We start from the raw sequence: 20,886 nt of genomic DNA, 5'->3' as shown, positions 1-20,886 counted from the left end.
AACTCTATGACAGTCAGCTGTTGGTGGTAATGGAAGCTGATGTACAGCTGATAGACTCTGAGATAAAATCTGTAAAGGGATGGCATTTCTACTTTTCAATGTCAATATACGTGACTATCCACATTTGCATTTTTTATTATTGCTGTTCTTATATATTTTGTTTTAATAATTCCAGAGTTTCTTTTATTTTTATTTATTTTAGTTTTGGCAGCACCTCACAGCATGTGGGCAGCATGTAGGATCTTAGCTCCCCAACCAGGGATTGAACCCAGGCCCCCTGCAGTGGAAGTGCGGAGTCTTAACCACTGGACTGCCAGGGAAATCCCCACATATTTTTTAAAACTCAGATTTTTTTTTTCTAAAATGAAATAAAATAAATGTGCTCAGTGATCAAAAGAAAAAAAAGAGTTACATCTCTTGCTGCCAAGGAAGGAGGCGTGTGTATGAATAGGGCTTTCCCATTTTTTTTGCCATTTTCCTGATGACTAATCGTAAGGACAATCCCTGCTCCTAACGTGGGCTACGTGAGCTTGAAGTTCACTAAACGCTTCGACTTTCTTTTTGAATTTATGCCTCACCACTGCCCCTCTACCTAGCCAGACAAGCATGGCTTTCCCACTTTTCAGATGAGGTAAGTGAAGCTCCCAGAGAGAAAGTGACTAGCTCAATCCACAGGCAAGTAGATGCCAAGGCTGGGACTCCAGAATGGAACTGGAGTGTTCTATTTACCCAGGCGATCTGGTTGCCCAGCACTTGGAGGCTTCTACCTCCAGAAGCCCAGACACCTCACTAGTCCCTTTTGTGCCACAGAGGACAGGTCTCCCTGAGCTGTGACCTTGTTCCCACAAGGGAGTAGTCCCTGTAGTCCCCTCCCCAACCCAGGTGCTCTCTGGTTCCCCCAGGAGTAGAGGATGGCCTACGAAAAATCAGTCGACATCTCTGACATCAACAGGTCAATGTTCAAGTGCCCATGGCTGGAATATCCAGAAAGGACCAAAGGTGAGGCTGAAATGGACAGGAGTGGAGTCAGGGATAGGGACCTGAAAAGGAAAGCTCCCTGGCACCCACTCCCGGGCAGGGGTCTGGGTGATGTCAGCAGATCCATGGGAAGAGGCAGGGCAGACCCTTGGATACTTTCAAGGCCCCCCACAGCCCTCAGGGTAAGTCTCCAGCGCCCTCTAAGATGGGACGTCTCTGTGTCTCCCCAGCTGCTGCCCCCTCATCTGCACCCCATTCTTACAACTCCGAGGTTTGCAGGTATTCCTCGTGCCCACTGCTCTTCCCCCTCATCTGTCTGGCTACCTCCTACTTGCTCTGAAGACTCGGCTTGTGTATAATCTCCTCTGGGAAACCCTCATCTGGACCGCACGTGCCTTTATCCATCTTCACATTTGTTTCCCTCTGTTAATCACCAGTAAACAGTTCTGTTTCACCAGCTAGAGCAGTGGTTCCCAAAGTATGTTCCCAGGACCAGCAGCCTCAGTATCTTGTTAGAAAAGCAAATTCTCAGACCACACCCCAGATTGACTGAATCAACACTCTGGGGATGAGTCTTCATCTGGGGTAAGGAAATCTGTGTTTTAACAAGCTCTCCAGTTCTTTCTAATGCACACTCAAGTTTGAGAACCACTGAATGAGACCAGTGGTTTTCACCATTAGCTACACATTAGAATCCTCAGGGGAGCTTTCTAAAGTGCCTGGGCCCCTTCCTCAGAGAATCTGATTCAATTAGTCTGATGTAGGACTGAGGCATGTTAAAAATTCCCTCAAATAATTCTAATACCCAGTCAGGGTTGAGAACCACTCTGCTAGATCAGTGTTTCTCCAATTTCAACGTGCATAGGAATCCTGCTCAAATGAAGATCCTGACTCAGTAGGTCTGGGGTGGAGCCTGGGGCTCTGCATTTCTGAGAAGCTCCCAGGCTATGGCAATCTTACTGTTCCACAGACCGAGATACCAGGAAAGTATGAGTCCCTGAACAACAGGAATTATGCCTTATTTACCTCCCAGTGCCTGCTACAGCGTTCATTAAATGCTAATGCTAAATAAATGAAAGACTGGAAGGATGACTCTTCAATCCACCCTTGTCATTGCCATCCCATTTGTACCATAGAACTCAGAAGAGCCACAGCTCCTGTTCTCCTGCCCTTGTCCTGCCACCAGGTAAGACCCCTAACTTCTGCCACCCTGGGAGCTTTGTTGAAGTAGGAGGGGTAGCAGACTATCCTTTCCCATTAAGGCTAGTTCATAGAACCCTGACACTCACCCCTGGGGCTGCCACTAACTATGTGTGACCTTGGACAAGTCACTTTCCCTCCCTGAGCCTCAGGAGTATCCTCTGTCACAAGCCAACCCCTGCCCATCTCCCTTTATCAAGTTGCTATGAGACAATATCTGTAAGGCTTAGGCTATGCAGGCAGGGCTTAATAATGAGTCATTTTTATTAACACAGGGATCTTCCTCATTAGAGTTGCCAGATAAAATGGGATGCCTGATTAAATCTAAATTTCAGCTAAACAATGAAGATTTTTTAGTATGAATATGTCCTAAATATTGCCTTCATTACCTGGAATCAAAATTCAACAGGACATCCCGTTTTTTATTTGCTTGGTTTTTACTAAATCTGACAACCCTACTCATACTGAGTCAATGCCCCATTTTCTGAAGTCACGACAATCACCCGAGAACTCTTATGATGATCTTCTCAGTCACCACACTGGGAACCACTGGCTGAAGCCCCTCTTCCTTGTTGCTCAGAGATCTGTTGTAGACACAGGAAGGCTTGAGAAGAGACAGGAATGAATCCTAGCCAAACCTTCCAAGAAAGCCTCTAACCCATCCAAAACCCTCCGCTGCAACCAGAGCTACAGTTTCACAATTGTATAAGAGATAGATTATTTGAAGAAATCCTGCTTTTCCAACAAAACTGTTAAGTTCCATGAGGGCAGGGCTGATAACTGTATCTCCAGCACCTAGTGCTTGGCACATGGTAAGTGCTCACTAAGTATCTGTTGAACGCCTGAATGAAGGAGCTGCAGCCTGAATTTCCACCCTCCCTCTTTACTCCACATCTCCCTTGCCCCCTGCCTTTTCAGCTCCTTGCCCGAAGCTTTTTCAAAGTACTCTGAGATGCTCAACTAACCAAACTGTGTACAGTTGTCCCTCGGTATCCACAGGGGATTGGTTCCAGGACTCCTGCGGATACCAAAATCCATGGATATTCAAGTCTCTTGTATAAAGTGGCGTGGTATTTGCATGTAACCTACACACATCCTCCCTAGATTACTTATAATACCTGATACAATGTAAATGGTATGTAGAGAGTTGCTGGGTACGTGGCAAATTCAAGTTTTGGTTTTTTGGAACTTCCTGGAATTTTTATTTTCCAAATACTTTCAATCTGTGGTTGGTTGAATCTGTGGATGTGGAACCTGTGGATACAGAGGGCCAACTGTACTCAGATCAATTTGCAGATCAGCAATGGCTTCACAATCTTTATGTCATTTGTTCTTCACAACCACCCTGGGAGGGGTACAGAACAAGGATTACTAGCTCCAATTTGCAGATGAGAAGACTGAGGTCTTGGTGGGGTGAAGTAACTTGCCCGAGTCACACAGTGGGTTAGGAGGTGGCTGTGACTTCAGCTCAGATGACAGGCTGAAGGGCTGTTTCCCTCATCTAGTCCCTCTCACCCTGGCCCTTTTCCTGGCTGAGGAATGCCCCCCGTGACAGCTCTACCACTCACACCCCCCAGATGCCAAAGGAGGAGTTTCCCCCAAGTCCGGGGTGTGGAGGCAGCACCCGAGCAAGCCAAACTCCGTACCTTACTGCTACTCCAAGCAGCCTGAGATCTACACGCACTGGCACACCCTGTATCATCATCAAAAGGAACGGGATGCCCAGAAGATACTGTGGAAAATGAGAGATCACCCTAGGTGTGTTGGGCCCCTTCCTCTTCTCCACGCCCTCCACATCTTCTAGGAAAGGAAAGAAAGAGAAGAAAGGGTTGGAGTGGGGCTGGGCGTGGTGCAAGTCAGCCTCCACATCCCAGAGGAGACCCTGGGGTAGAAGGAGGCTCATCTTTCTTCCTCTGGTCTCACCTCTGAGCTGGGCTGAGAACCAGAGGCAGAGAAGAGTTTGTGAAGTAAGGAGGGAGGGAACAAGAGGACCAGGGCTACCTGTGCAATTTCTCACACAGGTACCTCAAAGAGGGTACCCTCATCCAAAAACTCCATCTCCCAATGAGCAAGCTGATTACAAAACCTCAGATGGAATCCAAGCCCTTAGACCCTACTGGGGACCCGCTGAAGTGGCAAAGATTAAAGGTCAGGGACCACGGCTGGGGGGAGAATGGAGAGACTCTCTTTCTGTGGGTGCCCTTACCTGGGGCTCACACCATCCTTCTGCCCTCGGTCCCTGCCTGCTGCCTGCAAGACGGAGGGAGGGGAGGAAAGGGGATTGGATTGGATGAGCTCCTTCCAGTTTGAAAGTATAGTTGTAGAACTCAATTTATCCCTTTCTTCCCTTCCACTGGCTCCCTTTGATGGGCAGGAACTCACAGAAAGCCTGAAGTCTCCCAGAGAGGATGAGCAGCTCTATGCTGCACAGGTGAGAAGTGGCAAGGGTGGAGGGCCATGGTTACAGGTAGGAGTTGCCTGAGCTGAGAGTAGAAAGATGCTTGAGGTGGAGGGCAAGGGTAGACTGATGTTCCAAGAATAAACTCCAGCTGTGGCCAGAGGATGGAAATTCCCGGCCGTGGTGTCCAAAGTCTCTTCCCTTTCCTCTAACCCTGTTCCTGCAGGCTCTGGGGTGCCTGGGCGTCAGAGACAAGTTTATCATGGAAGCACTATGGCAGGTGGTGAGTCTGGGGCTGCACAGAGTTCAGGAGAGGAGGAAACAGAGCCTGAGGTGTGGAGAGCATTGGCACATGGGCGCTGACAAGGCTCGCCAGGCTCAAGGACTATGGGTCAGATCCAAGGAGGAGAGAGCTGCCTTGTGTGGCATGTCCCCAGCTCATGCCCTTGGCTTCTTTAAAGGGCAGCTTGATCTACAGGGATGGGAAAGGGGGAATCTGAAGATCCCCTTTGTCTAAGAGGAAAGAGGAGCAACTAAAAAACCAGGAGAAAACTGGGACTGAGTTCATTCTCTACCTTAACTGAGTCAATGCCTGTGCCTATATGCCAATTTATAATGGGGGGTCTGTGTTCTTACACAGAATCTCATTTAAATCTTCCAATATTAGGAATAGGTAGTAGTAGCTGCATTTTTCTAACGAGAAAATGAAAGCTCTGAGGGGCCAAGTAACTTGCTCAAGGCCATGTAGCTACCAGATACCAGAAAGGGATGTGAACAAGTCTTACTGCCAAGTCGTGTTCCTTCCATCGTACCATCCTGCCTGTACCCTGTGTTTGAGCATAAACAGGTCACTCTCTAGGCCTCGGTTTCCTCATTTGTAAAATGAAAAGTTAAGCTGAGATGATCCTGAAAGCTCTGACATTCCACCACCTTATGGCATGTTCCCACCCACCGCCTCTTAAATCAGGCCCAAACTGGCCCAGAGAAAGTGAAGTATGAGGCCTGTCAAACCCTGGCCATCCTGGGTGAGTATGTCCTCTCCCTGGGTGGGGAGAAGGGGGGAGGTGAGGAAGGAAGCAGTGCAGCCGCATTGCACTTTGGGGAAGGACAGAAGGGAGTGGACTGTACACTCACGGCAACCTAGCCGTTGGCAGGGTATGGGAATTGTCTGATGTACTGTCGGGCAGAGAGAGGAAGGTGGGGTGAAAAGCGAGAAGAGATTGGAGGGAGGGAGAGAGCAGGCTCTGGGAACGGCCGTCATGCTCAGCCAGCTGCTCTGGTGTCTTGAGGGGACGGGCAACCCTGTGACCTAGTACTTGGAGCTTCTGTCTTGAAGGCACAGGGATCAAATGGATTCTGGCACAGAGGAGCAGCCCTGAGGCTCTGCCCTGACCTGAGGTCCTCCCTGTCCAGGTTGCCTGAATAAGCATGTGATCCAAGCTCTCATCAAGCAGCTGAAGGGGCAAAATGAGGGACAAAGGATGGATACTCTGACAGCACTACGGGTGGCTCTGAACTCCTGGGCTGCTGTCCCCAAAGAACAGGTGATTGGGAGGAGAGTCAGTCACTGGGGCGAGGTAAGACAAGGTAACTGATGGTGTTGGCAGGGGGTTAAGCCAGGGAGAAGGTAACCTAGCTCCTAGCTTTGATGGCGGAGGACGTTGTCCTTGTGGAGTCCCCTGTGGAATAGGTTCCCTGGACAGAAGCATTGGCATAGCCACTTAACTGGTCATACAACCTCTGAAAAGCCAGCTTTCAGAGGTGTCACTTGTCCGTCTCTAAAATGGATAGAGTAGTTATCTTATAGCATTGTTGAGAAGACTAAATGAGATAACATATGTAAAGCACCTAGTTCAACGCCTGTACTCTTTAAGTGATAACTCATCAGCATTATTATCATCCTTAAAATAACCTATTAAAGGAAAACCTCTGCTAAAAGGGTACAGGGACCAAGAGAGTCTGCTGACACTACTCAAGACTTTTCCCCCTTAGGGTCCTCTTACTTTGACCCCATCGCTGCTCCACGTGAAACGGAATTCATCACTCATCCATTTACTCAACAAACATATATTAAACAGCTGTCATGTGTGAGACACCATCCTAAGCCCTTGGGATATGTCAGCAAACCAATCAGGCAGAGATGCCGGCTTTCGTGGAGCTTACATTCTAGTGGGGGGGGACATGTAATAACCAATAAATTTAATTACATAGTATGCTAGAGGTGACAAGTGCAATGGAAAAATTGCGTAGCAAGGTGAGAGTGATCAGGAATGCCGAGTGGAGATGGGATGAGTTGCACTTTCAAACATGGAGGACAAGGAAGGCCTCATTTGGAAGTTGTCATCTGAGCACAGACAAGAAGGTGAGGGGTGAGCCTTGCAGATATCTGAGAGAAGGCATCCTGGCAAAAGGACAAATCCAGGCAAAGGCCCTAAGGCAGGAGCACACTTGGCATGGTCAAGGAACAGCAAGGAGGCCATGTGAAGGAAGTGGAGTGGGAACAGAGAAACCAGGAGGAAATGAAGCTGGGTCAAAGATGTTAAAAGAGACTAGATCATATGTGGCCTTCTGGATGACTTTTAAGTACTTGAGCTTTTACTCTGAGTGGAATAGGTATTTGAGCAAAGCAGTAACATAATCTAACTTATGTTTCAAAAGGTTCACTCTTACTGTTATGCTGAAAAAAGATGGGCAGGGGCGGGGGGCAAAACTGGGAGCAGAGAGACCAGTTATGGGCTGCTGAAGCAATCCTGGTAAGACACGATGGTGGCTTGGACCACGGTGGTTGCAGTGTGGTTGATAAGAAGTTATTCAAGTCTGGATACATTTTTAAAGCAAAAGTCTGACAGGTTAAATGTGAGTTATAAAAGACAGTGAGGGGGACTTCCCTGGTGGCGCAGTGGTTGAGAATCCACCTGCCAATGCAGGGGACATGGGTTTAATCCCTGGTCCGGGAAGATCCCATGTGCCATGGAGCAACTAAGCCCGTGTACCACAACTACTGAGCCTGCGCTCTAGAGCCTGTGAGCCACAGCTACTGAAGGCTGCATGCCACAACTACTGAAGCCCATGCACCTAGAGCCCGTGCTCCACAACAATAAGAAGCCCACACACCACAACAAAGAGTAGCCCTCACTCACCACAACTAGAGAAAGCCCGCGCACAGCAACAATGACCCAACACAGCCAAAAATTTTAAAAATTAAAATTAAAATTAAAAAACGACAGTGAGGAAACAAGGATGAGGTCAAGGTTCATGGCCTCGAAACGGAAAGGATGGAGTTGTTACCAACTAACATGGAGAAAGCTGCAGGTGGAACAGGCTTGGAGGTACTATAATATCAAAAGCCCAATTTTGGACAAGCTATGTTTCAGATGTCTACCGGACCTCCAAGGGAGACAACAAGTAAACAGTTAGATATACAGCTAGAGGAAGAAATCTATGAGTTGTCAGCATATAAGTAGCATTTAATGTCATTCACCTAGATGAGATCACTAAGAACCAAGAATCAAGCCTTGGGGCACCCCAATGTTAAGCGGTCAGAGAGAAGAGGAAGAACCAGTAAACACTGAGAAGAGGCCAATAGGTAGGAAGACAAACAAGAGTGCGGCATTCTGAAAATCAAGTGAAGAACATATATCAAGGAAAGGAGATAAATCAACCATATCAAATAATATAAGGGGCTTCCCTGGTGGCGCAGTGGTTGAGAGTCCGCCTGCCGATGCAGGGGACACGGGTTCGTGCCCCGATCCCGGAAGATCCCACATGCCGCGGAGCGGCTGGGCCCACGAGCCATGGCCGCGGAGCCTGTGTGTCCGGAGCCTGTGCTCCGCAACGGGAGAGGCCACAGCAGTGAGAGGCCCGCGTACAGCAAAAAAAAAAAAATAATAATAATAATAATAATAATAATAATATAAGGACTGAGAATCGATCCAATGGATTTAACAATGTGGGAATCACTGATTATCTTAACAAGAACCATTGTGGGGACATCTCTGGTGGTCCAGTGGGTAAGACTCCACACTCCCAATGCAGGGGGCCTGGGTTCGATCCCTCGTCAGGGAACTAGATCCCACATGCCGCAACTCAAGATCCCGCATGCTGCAACTGAAGATCCCGCATGCCACAACTAAAGATCCCGCATGCCGCAACTAAGATCCCACACGCTGCAACTAAAAAGATTCCACATGCCACAGTGAAGATTCCGCATGCCACAACTAAGAGCCAGCGCAGCCAAATAAACAAATAAATAAATATTTTTTAAAAAGAACCATTCCAGTGGGAAGGTGGGAGTGAAGGCCTGAATAGTGTGGGTTTAAGAGAGGATGAGAGGAAAGAAGTTAGAGTTGGCAAGCATGGACAGCTTTCCAAGTTTTGCTGAAAAGAGTTGTAGTCAGCAGCAGGGGTAAATACAAGAAAAAGGAAAAATAACAGCATGTTTCAGTGCTGAGGTGTAATGATCCAGTCGTTAGGAAAATGATCATCTTGAAGAGGGTGGGAAGAACTGTGCAGCAATGTTCTTGAGCAGATGAGAAGGGATGAGCTCAAACACATGAGTAGAGAGACTGACTTTAGATAGATGGTCACGGTCCATTGTAACACGTGGAAAGGAAGAACATATGGGTGCCGGTGTTGAAAGTTGGATAGAAGTGGTTGTAAGTGTCTCTGGAACTTCTTTTCTAGTTGCTTTTATTTGCTCAGTAAAGTAGGAAGCAAGGTCATCAACTTAAGAGAATAGAGGAAGAAGTGTTAGAGATTCCAGAGGAAAGAGAATGAATTAGAAGGCTGGGAAAGAGAATTCCCCGGGGAAAAGCAGTCTGATCACTAGGCAGCATTAAGGGTCTACACGAGGTTTGTGTTCATACATTTCAAGTGAGATTAGTCATCATAACTTTGTTTCCCGCCAGGAAGTGCAGGCGCAGAGTTGGTGGAGAGTTGAGTACAATGAAGCAAGAGGCGGTAAAGGTGTTGAGTGAGCAGGACCGTGGAACTGAAGCTGGGTAAAGAGGGAAGAAAGTGAGGAGCAGTGAAAAGGTGCTCAGTGAACTGTTAGTCTTTGTGGAGTCCAACAATTGTTGACATCAGAGGAGAACCAGAAAGATGGGGGAGAGGGGTCATAGAGAAGTTGCAGTAATGGGTAATGATAAAGTCTCTCTGTGGGAATTAGTGGCTGACACAGAGTAGAGGACAAGGTTATTGGAGGAGAGGTGTTGGATCAGTGACGTATATTTTTTCAAATGCCAGGAATTAAGACGGCGGAAGTGTTAGAGAATAACATTGATCCATCCACAAGAAAAGTCATAGAGAAATGAAAGGATGCGGCCTAGGAGCAAGTAGATGACAGCAAAAATAAGGGAAGTGGGTAAAATAATCTCATGACGTGAGATTCACCTTAAGGAGGAGGGAGAATGGTCTGGAAGCAGTAATGAATTGCCTTCCTGACAAAGCCTGGCTGAAGACATAGTCCCACCACCCGTGTCCCTCATCTCCCTCTCAGAGGACTCAGGTCAAGGATGGAGAGAAGCTGGTGCCTGTGCTGCAGATGCTGATAAAGAAGTCAGAGAACAAGGCAGCAGTGGAGGCGGCCCTGTGCTTGGGGTTCCTGAGGCCCTGTAGCAGCACAGCCCGAGAGTACTTGCTGCAGTGCCTGCACCAAGGGCCGAAGACCCAGCAGATGCAGGTGTGAGGGGCAGGAGGACAAGCTCCCTGGGGAGGACTGGGGAACCGGTGCTGACTGGTGGGGTCTGGACCCTGTCATCCTTATCCCAGAGAAAAGAAGCTCCTGCAAGGAGCACCAAAGGGTCTCTGTGTGTTTTGTCAGTATGTATATACATATGAGTACAGGGTCGTATGGACGCTAAATGTACACGTGTCTGTGTACATTCGATGTGTATGGGTGTTCATGCACATATGTACATGTGTGTGCACATGAACTTATGCTCTCACTCACGAGGCCAAGAGGAAGGAGAAAGGACCCCACCTATTCCTTACAAGTTCTAGCCCTCAAGCCTGTTTGGCCATCCAGATGCCTCTTGGTCTGCTATACCCCAGCCTGCCCTGCCCACCTCCACAGGCACTCAGTATGCTGGTCAAGATAATGGGTGTGCACTCAGCCACGGTCATCAGGACCATCCTAGACCAGCTGTGCTATTCCAGTGTCCTTGAGGTAAGCTCTAGGGCTGCCTAGTACCCTTCCTTCTCCAGGACTAGGACAGGGCTGGGGGATGAGAAAGGGAGTCTGTCCTTCATGTCTTCCCCACCCCTTCCCTCAGCACCGTTTTGAAGCCAGCCAGATGCTCAAGATCATTGGGTTGGAACAGATCCAGGCACAGGGCCTGGAAGGACTCACATTTGACCTGCTCAGGAGGAAGACATATAATGAACCATTCTTCGTAAGTGAGACCAAAACTCCCAAGTCCAGGCAGCTCAAACCTGTCTCTCTACCTTTCTCTAAAGACTCCCCTGGCTTGGTTCTCACCATGCTGCCCCCCAAAGCATCACATTCACCCTAATGCAGCCCCTGTTTTCAAGCCACCTTGCCTTCATGCAGGCCATTCTCTCAGCTTAAAATGCCTTGAGTCATCTCTCCCTCCCCTGCAAGGTGGAAAACTGCCGCATGCTTTCAGTCCCATTGGTAAGCAACTCCTTTCTTCTTCTGCCTATTAAAATACGATTGTCCCTTCCAAGCCAGTCCAAACAACACCTCCTATGGGAAGCTTTCCCAGATCACCAACAACAGAATCACCCTGCCTTCCTCTGTGCTCCCTTGCTTTTATCTTTGTTATAGCTTGCTACAAAACCAGCCACAGAACTGATGAAGACATTTCTCTAAACTGTGAATCAGATTGCGGCTCACCTCTGCACAGAACTTCTCAATCGCTCCCCAGGCCCTCAGAAGGGCTTACACTGCCCTTCACCACCCAGGTCCTGCCTGCCTCTCTAGCCCCACTACACTCCCGCTCAGAGCCACACACCAGCTGTGCTTAGGAACACCCCGTCCTGATTTATACCTGCGGTCCCAGTGTAATTACTCAGAGTGCCCCACTCTGAAGAGTCCGTTTGGTCACCTAGCTAAACTGAACTGTTTTCTGCTCCCTAACCTCTCTGTGCTCTCTCTTGCCTCCAGGCTTCTGTACATGCTCTCCCTCTTGCCCGGGAAATCTGCCCCCAGCCCTCTACCTGGTTAACTCATGTTCCACGTTCAGGTTTCAGCTGAGGCATCACTTCCTCCAGGAAGTCTTCCTGGTACCCAGACTGAGCTAGGAGACCCTCCTATTGCCCCTACACTTAGTTCAGGAGTGTGACTGACTGTTCCACTTGTCTGCTTTCCCCCCGAGAGCATGAGCTCCTCGAGGCAAGGATCACATATGTAGCACAAAGTAAACATTCAATAAGGTTTGAGAAGCACTTAAGGGTACACCCCTGAATCCTTGTCTCACCTTAATCCCTCTTCAGGCTATGAGGCAGGCTGTTGCTGAAACTGTGGAAGAGCTCAAGATGAAGCCCACAATGATGAACTTGGTGGAGGCGTGAGTGGCTGGGGCTGGGAACTGCCAGGGCCAAGTCCTAGGCTGTGAGAAGGGGACAGAGGGTCAGAGAGAGCTGGGAACCTACGGCCCGTTCTCAGCTCGCACGTGCCTGTGCCCTTGGCCAAGTCACTCTCTGACCTCTGGGCTTTTCTTCATCTGTAAAAAGGGGCTGATGATACCTACCACTCAGGGTTGCTATAAAGCTCCGATTAAGGTGAGGACATGAAAGGGACTTGTAAAAGGTAATGTTCTGGACAGATGCGAGTCCTGATCGTCACTTAGTGCCCCCTGGAAAACTGTAGTACCTACCTTTCCCCTCCCAGCCCCTTTCCTGACCCAAGAAATAAGAAGGGGAAGTTAATAAAATTAACATCACACATCAGCCTTATGCCTGACTCACTCTGGACTGTAAGAAGCAGCCAGCCTTCCTCCCCTCCCCTTAACTGGACCACAACACGCTCACTCCCTTCTCCAGGCAACTGATGAGCTCAAATGCCATTGCACGCCAGGAGGCAGTCATCTCTTTGGTAAGGCCAGCTCCGCTACTCTGACCAGATGTTTTGATGGCAGGGGGAGCGGGCAGTCCAGCAGTTACTGAAGGGAAGAAAGGGCTGTAAAGTTTGGGGAGGTTGTTTGTTTGCTTTTTTATTTTAGAATTCCAGCCCTATCAGGAGTTCAGGAAAAGATTTTCTTCAGGATTGGAGGTGGGTGGTATAAGGGACAGGAGAAGGGTGTGAGGGGCATTGCTTATATATTACATGTAGAAACTATCTTGACTCTTCTGGTGAAAATATTGTACTGGAACCCAATGAAGTGGCCCCAAAAGGCAAGGAAAGTGCTACCTCTGCTGGGAAGCCATATCTCCTCTCCAGGCACAGGGTCATCACAAGGGCACTAGAATGGAAGAGTGTAGACCGGGTATCTTCCTGGGGCCGACTATTTAGGCGCCCTCATCCTGCCTCTGCCAGGGTGTCCTGGGGATCCGCAGCCCATAAGTGCTCCACTTGGTCCTAGACATGCTGGATGTGGAAAAGAGCCCGTCTGTGAAAAAGAGCGTAAGGCATCCCCGCCCACCTCTTCCTCTTCTCAACCCTTCCTCCAAGCCTCTCCCACCTATCTTCATGCCAGAGGAGAGGGGAATACGCCCATAGACACTGTCCCCTTGACCTCATTCCCCGGGGCCAGAAGGGCCTGTAGACAGAGCTCCCCCTCCCCTCCCAGCGTTGACCTGAAGTGAGCCAGCCACAGGGCCTTTGTTTCAATGCAGCTACAAGAAACATTAATTCTTTTGGCCTCAATTGATCCCTGGATCCAAAACAAGCTGAAGAACAAGGTTCTCTTTGTATATGAAGTGCCTAAGACCAGCATGAACGTAGAGTTCACGAGGTTCCGGAAAGAGCCTGAGAAACCAGAAGGGTTAAATATCCAAGACTTTCAACTTGCACAGCTGAACCCCTTGTTTCTTTCAAAGTCCAGTGCCACGTCAGACCAACAGAAGAAGTTAAATGCCCAGAAAGGGTCTGGTACCTCTGCCTTTCCGTCCTGTTTCTCTAAACCACAAAAACACAAGTCACAGGCCACAGGGTCCTGGACACAAGGGATCAGGAAACAGCTCCAGATCCTTGCCGAGACCTCCAATTAGGTCAGTTCTTTTGGCTGAGTTCCCACTCTCTCCTTAAGGATGCTTCTCAGGCTCCCCTGAGAAAATAATCTTAATACTTACCTTCCATGAATAAATGAGCATCACTCCACCTACCACTACTGTTCCCTTCCTCATGGGCTGCACTGAAACATAGGTCTCCTCACTCCTGGCTGGTCACTCCCCTACTCAGCCACATGTCCTTTCCATGAGACAAAGCTGCTCTGGGCAGCCAGCCTGCCTTCCTAAATCAAGTCCTTGACTATGCCCAGAATTTGATGACAAAGCTAAAGCTGAGCCTCTGCCCAGAGGTGGCTGCTGAGGGAAAAATGGGAGAATATCCTGGAAAGCTTGGCTCTTGGACCATTTCCTCTTACTAACTTGCCCCTCTCCCCATTTCCTATCAGTGGTCAAGAGATAAATTAGGCTTAATCAAGACCAACCATCCTCTCTGCTGTATCTTCTCTTACACCTGCTTTCTACCTACCTCAGGGTCATTCCCTTTGACAGACTCTATTTACTCTCTAAGACTGCCTTAGTTTCTCCCTTATTTTTACTGAAGGCTTCAGTTTCCCTTTGCCAATAGGACCAATCACACCAATCCCAAAAAGCTACATCCTCCATCAGAAAGGAAAAGCCCAGACTTCAGAGTCAGACAAATCTGAAGTCAAATCCTAGGGTCCATTACTCACTTGATCTTTGACTTTGGACGAGTTACTGAACCTTTCTGTTTCCTCACCTACAATATGAACAGATTAATGTGTACTACTTCTGAGGGCTCCTATGAGGATTAAACAATAATATAAAGCCTAACGGTGCCTGGCATTCCATAGGAGGCACTCAAATGTGGACTTCTTTTCTCTCCTTTCCTCTCTTCAGTGTTGCCATGTGAGCCTGTGGCCACCAGAGATTTAAAAAGTCCTTTTACTTCCTCAGTCTTACTGAGTGGTCTAATGAGAGATCAGGTTCTTCCCATCGAGTAGGAAAGCCCAAAGTGACATAAATGTTCCCTTCTACTTCCTCACATTCCAGGTCCTAGAGTAGTCCAGTTATTCTGAATCCAGCATGGTATATGTCACTGAGATTTATCTGCCCACCTGCCCTACCACTTCCAAATTCATGTTTTGCTTCACAGAGTTGTAAGTAAAAACCAAAAGAGTAGTTTCACTATTCTGGGGTATAAGCAACACTGCCTCCAATAGTGTGGCACAAAGACCAAAGATGGAAAAATGATTATTTTCTTTTGCCCACTCTGTAGGTTTGCACCGGTGAGCAACCTAACCCAAATTTCCCTGGGCCTTGACAGCCTGTGGATACAAACAAGGCCTTATTAACTACATAATTCAGGCTCTCAACCCCTGCAAAGTCCTGCCCACAGATTTCCAACCCCTCCTCTTCCATACTTATGGGTCTCTCCAGAGGATGTCTCATTACTCAGCCAGATACCAGTCTCTGCTCAGTAGGACCTCAATACTAATTTCACCAGTCCTCACCAGAAGATTTAAGGCAGCACCAAGGGGACTTCCCTGGTGGTCCAGTGGTAAAGAATCCACCTTCTAATGCAGGGGACGTGGGTTCAATCCCTAGTCGGGGAACTAAGATCCCACATGCTGCAGGGCAAATAAGCCTGAGTGCCACAACTACTGAGCTCACATGCCTCAACAAGAGAGCCCACGTGCCGCAAACTGCAGAGCCCACACACTCTGGAGCCCACGCACCACAACTAGAGAAGAGAAAACCCGCACGCCACAACTAGAGAGAAGCCTGCGCGCAGCAACAAAAGATCCCGCATGACTCAATGAAGATCCCGCGTGCCACAATTAAGACCTGATGCAGCCAAAAGAAAAAAAAAAAGATAAAGAAAATAAATACAGTACAATAAATATTAAAAAAAAAAAAAAAAAGACAGCACGGAGCATAAAGGTCTGCATAGAGCACCGACCGTCTGGTATGCCACCAAAGTACCAGAGCCTTCCCAGTACCAGAGCTACCTATATCCAATATTCTTAGAAACACGCTTAATCCAAGCTGTGGCCAACTTCTCTCAGAGGCCTGAAATGCCCACTCTTCTCAGCCATCAGGGGATGTTGGGACGGATTTTTGGACACCATCCAAAATGTATGTCCCCCTCTTACCTCTCCTCCCTTTTTAATGGGACCTCTGGATACTCCCACTGATGGCAAAAAAAAAAAAAAAAAAAAGGCTTTATACCCTCTACCGCTCTCTCTTCCTCAAACATTCTCCCCCATCTCTGTGCTATAACTGAAACCTTGCTCTTGAACTGGCCTCTTGCTGAAATGTCAGGTGTTGCTCATCCTCCTACATTCCTTCCAATGTCACAGTGTCCTGTCATTGTTTCTCCGAGGGTCTTGGCTCTCAAACGAGCTATCCCACCCTCTGGCCCACTTCCCTATTTTCTCTCATTCATTGCCTGAATCTTAGTCTTGCTATCACCATCCCTATGGACAACCATCCAACACCTCAGTTCCTCAGTCCCTCAGCTCAACCACAAAGGCTTTTCCCTCTCTTTCACTTCAGCTACCTACTTCCATGGCCACACTTAGCCCTTGTCATCCCCAGGAATTTCTCCATCTACAAAATCGTTAACATCTACTTTCTGACCCAAACCTTCTCTCTCTCCAGCTCTTTTTATCCCCACTACCAGGCCTCTGAATCTCATCAATAACACTAAGGTCTTGACCTCCCTACATTCTCTGTTAGCCCCCTCTTACTTTTTAAATTTCTACTCAACTGGGACTCCATCCATCAACCACTATTCTCACTATGCTCATACTTCCTCTATCATCTCTCTCTCTGACTAGTAAAATCCCCAACCCTGAATCAAACTGCCTCTGATCCTATAACCAGGTTGATGTTTATAGTGGAGAAAACTCACACATCCATAGACGGGTTCCCTCAGAATACTTGCTTCCTATCTTACCTGAGTTCTTACTGCTGTCTGGCAAGTTCATGGGTTCCTAGTCACAGCTTCAAGCCTTCTCTGCTCTCTTCACATTTCCTGCCGTCTCTTCAAACTTTCTATCCTATTACTCCCCCGCTCTCAGTAGGCCATTATAATTTCTCTTCGGGGGAAAGAAATAAAAGGCATCAGATGAAATTACCTCAACAACTTGCCACCTGTTGTAAGAATCCTTGTATACAGTAGTTGATAGCACAGGCTCTAAGGCCAGATACTCTGGTTAGTATCCTAGCTCTGTAACTTACTAGAGTGTGATCTTGGGTAAGTTGCTTAACCTTTCAGGGTCTCTGTTGCTCAGTGTCCCTTCTGAAAGCCCCTTCCCAGTAGCAATCAAAATCATTTACACCATTCACCTCTTCTCTGGTTTTATATTTAAAAGGAATATTTTCCCCTATACCTCCTCGCCTCACAGCATTGTTACGAGAATTAAATGGGTTAACACATACGGATTGCTTATAATTGCCTGGCATACAGTAAGCTCCCAATAAATGTCAGGCATCTGTTACTATGATTATCAGCATCTGCACTTACCTTACCTCCATTACAGTGCAAGAGGCACTCTCCTCTTCCGAGGCAAAATCCTCCACTAGTGTTCTGGGTGCCATTCCTTCAAGGAATTTGAATATCAATTTTCCCCATTTCCTTTCAAATAGTGTATAAACATGATCAATTCCCATCCATCTTAAAAATAACCTCCCACAAACCCATAACCCTTTCTAGATGCCTCCTCTCCTTAGCTCACCTCACCGCTAATCACCCTTCATAATCAAGATTCTTAAATAGTTGTCCACACTACCTGTCTCCATTTCTCTAATTTCTATTATTTATTACCCTACTTCAGTTTGGGTTCAGAATTCAATTCTTTACCAAAACTGATTTTGCTAAGGCAGTAGCTCTCATAAGGGACAATTCAGCCCCCTCCAAGGGACACTTGGCAATGTCGGGAGACATTTTTGGTTGTCACAACTGGGGGCTGCTACTGGTGTCTTGTGGTAGAGAGCAGGGATGTGGCTAAATATCCTATACATAGCACAGGGCAGCCCTCCACAACAAATAATTATCCAACTCAAAATGTGAGTAGCACCAAGGTTGAGAAATCTCATGCAAAGATAATTTATAACCTCCGTATTGCTACATACAATGAATGCTTTCTATCCTTTATGTGACTTGGCCAACTCGAGCACTTGACCCCATTAGCTTCTCCCTCCTTGAAGTCCACTCTTCCCTTGGGTTCCACTGACACCTCACTTGTATTCCCAGTCTGTTTCAGTATCCTCTTCTATTATTATTATTTTTTTTTTGGCTGCACCACGTGGCTTGTGGGATCTTAGTTCCCCAACCAGCGAGCGCACCCAGGCCCTCAGCTGTGAAAGCACGGAGTCCTAACCACTGGACCGCCAGGGAATTCCCTATTATCTCTGAAATATTGGTACTTCTCAGGGTTTTGTCCTAGACTCTTTTCTCTCTAGACTCCAAAACCATTAGAATCAATTGGGGCTTTTGTTTTTTAAATGTCCCAGGCCTCACAGATTCCACTGTTCTGGAGTGGAGCCCAGACATCTTCTGCATTTTAAAAAAGTTCCTAGCTAATTCTAGTATTCAGCTAAGATGAAAAACCACTACACTAATCTTATTTTAATCATACCCACTCTCATCACTTTAATTACCATTTATATACTAATGACTCAAATCTATAATAATAGAGTCTTTCATTTAGTCAATATTCATTGAGTACCTACTCTGTGTCTGACACTGTTCTAGGTAGTGGGGTAGAACAGTGAACATCAGAAGAGGTTCCCTACTCTCCTGGACCTTACATTCTAATGGAGGAGAGAAATTAACCACAAAAAGATTGTTTCATATAGTGATAAGTACTGTGAGGACATTATAAGAGGTGATGTGAGGGTGACTGGAAGAAGTATTTTAGATACGAAGGTCAGCAAACACCTGGGAGGGAGGGTGGGATTTGACCCAACACTGTTATGAAAAGGACTCAACCATGTGAATATGAGGAAAGAGTCCTGCACAAAGCACATGCAAAGATACTAAAACAGAAGCATGTTTTGTACCATCAAGATTAGGACCAATGTGGTTAAGGTAAGGCTAGTATGGAAAAATGTTCTCCTATGAGGTTGTGGAGACAAAGGCCAGATCATACAGGGCTTGGTAAGCCAAGGTAAGGAATTTATAGCCAATATACAACAGGAGGTCACTGAAAGGGTTTTAACGAGGCATGACGTATAGGTTGATTTACATCGTTACCATATTGTTTAGCTGCTGTGTGAAGAATAGATTTTAGAGGGGCAAGATTGTGGGGGACCTATTAATGGGCTATTGCAGTTATCCAGAAAAGTGATGACTGTAGCTTGTACCAGGATTAGAACGAAGAATATAAAGATGGTTTCAGGATATATTTTGGAGGTAGAATTAAAAGGACCTGCAAGTATGGGATGAGTGAGAGAGAAATCAAATGTAAGTTCTAAGTTTTTTATCTGATCTGATTTGGGTAGATTAAGACTGAGAGGAGGAAGACTAGGAAGAAAGAAACTGATTTGGAGATCAGAAGTTCTGTTCAGTCCCAGTAAAGTCACCAAAAAAAAAAAGTTATGTTAAATACATCCTAGTGGAAAAGTCAAGTAGGCAGCTGGATATAATCCAGAGCTAAGGGAAGAAGACAGACTGGAGACATAAATTTGGTGTAGTCATCACCATATAAAACCCAGGATAAAAGTGAGTATAAATAGAAGAAAGGGAATCAGAACAAACTGAGAAACTTCTAACACGTAAAGGGCAAGTAAAGCTAGCAAACGAGACAGAAGTCAGTAAGGAAGATCAGTGGCACGTAATGTTGAGTGCTGCTGTTCTCTGAGCTGCGGATTTGCACACCCAGCTACTGACTGAATGTCCCTACTTGGAAGGGACATTCACAAGTGCCCCAAATTCTACTTACCCACAACTGAATTCATTTCCCTCATCTTACTCCCAAACCTGTTTCCTTTTCCAGTGTTTCCTATTTCAATGAACAGCACATCTACCCAACTGCCCAAGCCAGAAACCTCTTTTCTCCCCACTACTTCTGACATCCAGCTAAATCCCATCAAATTTCCCCCTTCACTTCTCAAATCTATTATCTCCTCCTCATCCAGTCACTATCTGAGCTCAGACCTGTATCATCTCTCACCTGGTATACCATTTTGTCTCCAGTCCAGCCTCTCTACAAGGCAGCCATAATTATCTTTCAGTTGATGCCACTCAGGTCAGGCCATTCCCCTGCTTAAAATCTTTTAATGACTCCCCATATGGAGGCAGGGGGAAAATAAAATGCAAGGACCTTATCCTAGAGCTGGCTTACCTCTCCAGTCTTATCTTTTGCATGCCCATTCTTAAACTTCTTCCTCCAATCACAATGCACTACATACAATTCTCAAGTGCACAGCCTGTTCCTCACTCTTTTAACTCCTGATTTATTAATATTTGTTCATGTCAGTTTTCTGCTGGGAACACCAATTTCTCACCCCAGCCTCTTTACTTAGCCAATTCCTACTCTTCCCTCAAGGTTCACCAAGCTTTCCCAATCCCACATGACTGGATTAAGTATCCTTCCAAACAGCCCTCAAAGCACCCTGTACTATTCTTACTGGAGCACTTATCAGACTATATACTGTCTGTTTGCTTGATGAGCAATACATCCAGCATCTGATGCAGTGCCTTACCCTTGGTAATGGTAGGAAAAATAGTTTTTAAAAAAATATCAAATAACACATTATGTACATTGGTATCTTAACCCTGGTTTGTCAAACACTTACTCTTCCTTCCTAGCCCTTGGACCCCCATATTCCCAGCGTCTAGAACACTGCCCTAAATAAATGGTTCTCAGCTGTAAACCTGGTTTTTATCAAAACCACCTGGTGATCTCAAGATAAATTAAGATTCCCAGTTCTACCTCCCCACATCCCACCAATTTCTGATCCAGTAGACCTGGGGTGAGGCCTAGGAATCTGGAATTTGACAACCTCTTCTGGCGGTTCTGACATGCAGTCATGCTTGGAAACTACTATTCTAAATGGAGTAGGAACTCAATAAATATGGTTGCAAGTAACATTTTAATCTCATGAAGTAGAATTCATTTCCTAATTCTTTAGAGTTTGAATCTGCTGTAACT

The 20,886-nt window shown here is 46.8% G+C and overlaps 1 protein-coding gene across 1 annotated transcript; it reads left to right on the top strand.

Moving 5' to 3' along the window:
• The first annotated feature begins 911 nt into the window (after positions 1-911).
• HEATR9 (HEAT repeat containing 9) lies at positions 912-13,747 on the top strand. Its single transcript, XM_060082813.1, is given in 16 exon segments — positions 912-999; positions 2,115-2,164; positions 3,756-3,783; positions 3,786-3,936; positions 4,200-4,326; positions 4,553-4,609; positions 4,803-4,859; positions 5,544-5,601; positions 5,990-6,120; positions 10,074-10,256; positions 10,650-10,742; positions 10,849-10,968; positions 12,032-12,105; positions 12,581-12,632; positions 13,074-13,160; positions 13,373-13,747. Coding segments are annotated over 16 exon segments (1,731 nt in total).
• The last annotated feature ends 7,139 nt before the right edge of the window (positions 13,748-20,886 follow it).

This window comes from Mesoplodon densirostris, chromosome 18 (genome assembly GCF_025265405.1).
Source record: "Mesoplodon densirostris isolate mMesDen1 chromosome 18, mMesDen1 primary haplotype, whole genome shotgun sequence".
NCBI classification, from domain to species: domain Eukaryota; kingdom Metazoa; phylum Chordata; class Mammalia; order Artiodactyla; family Ziphiidae; genus Mesoplodon; species Mesoplodon densirostris.
Note: the sequence above shows the minus strand (reverse complement) of the source record. Positions and strands in the feature narration are given on the sequence as shown.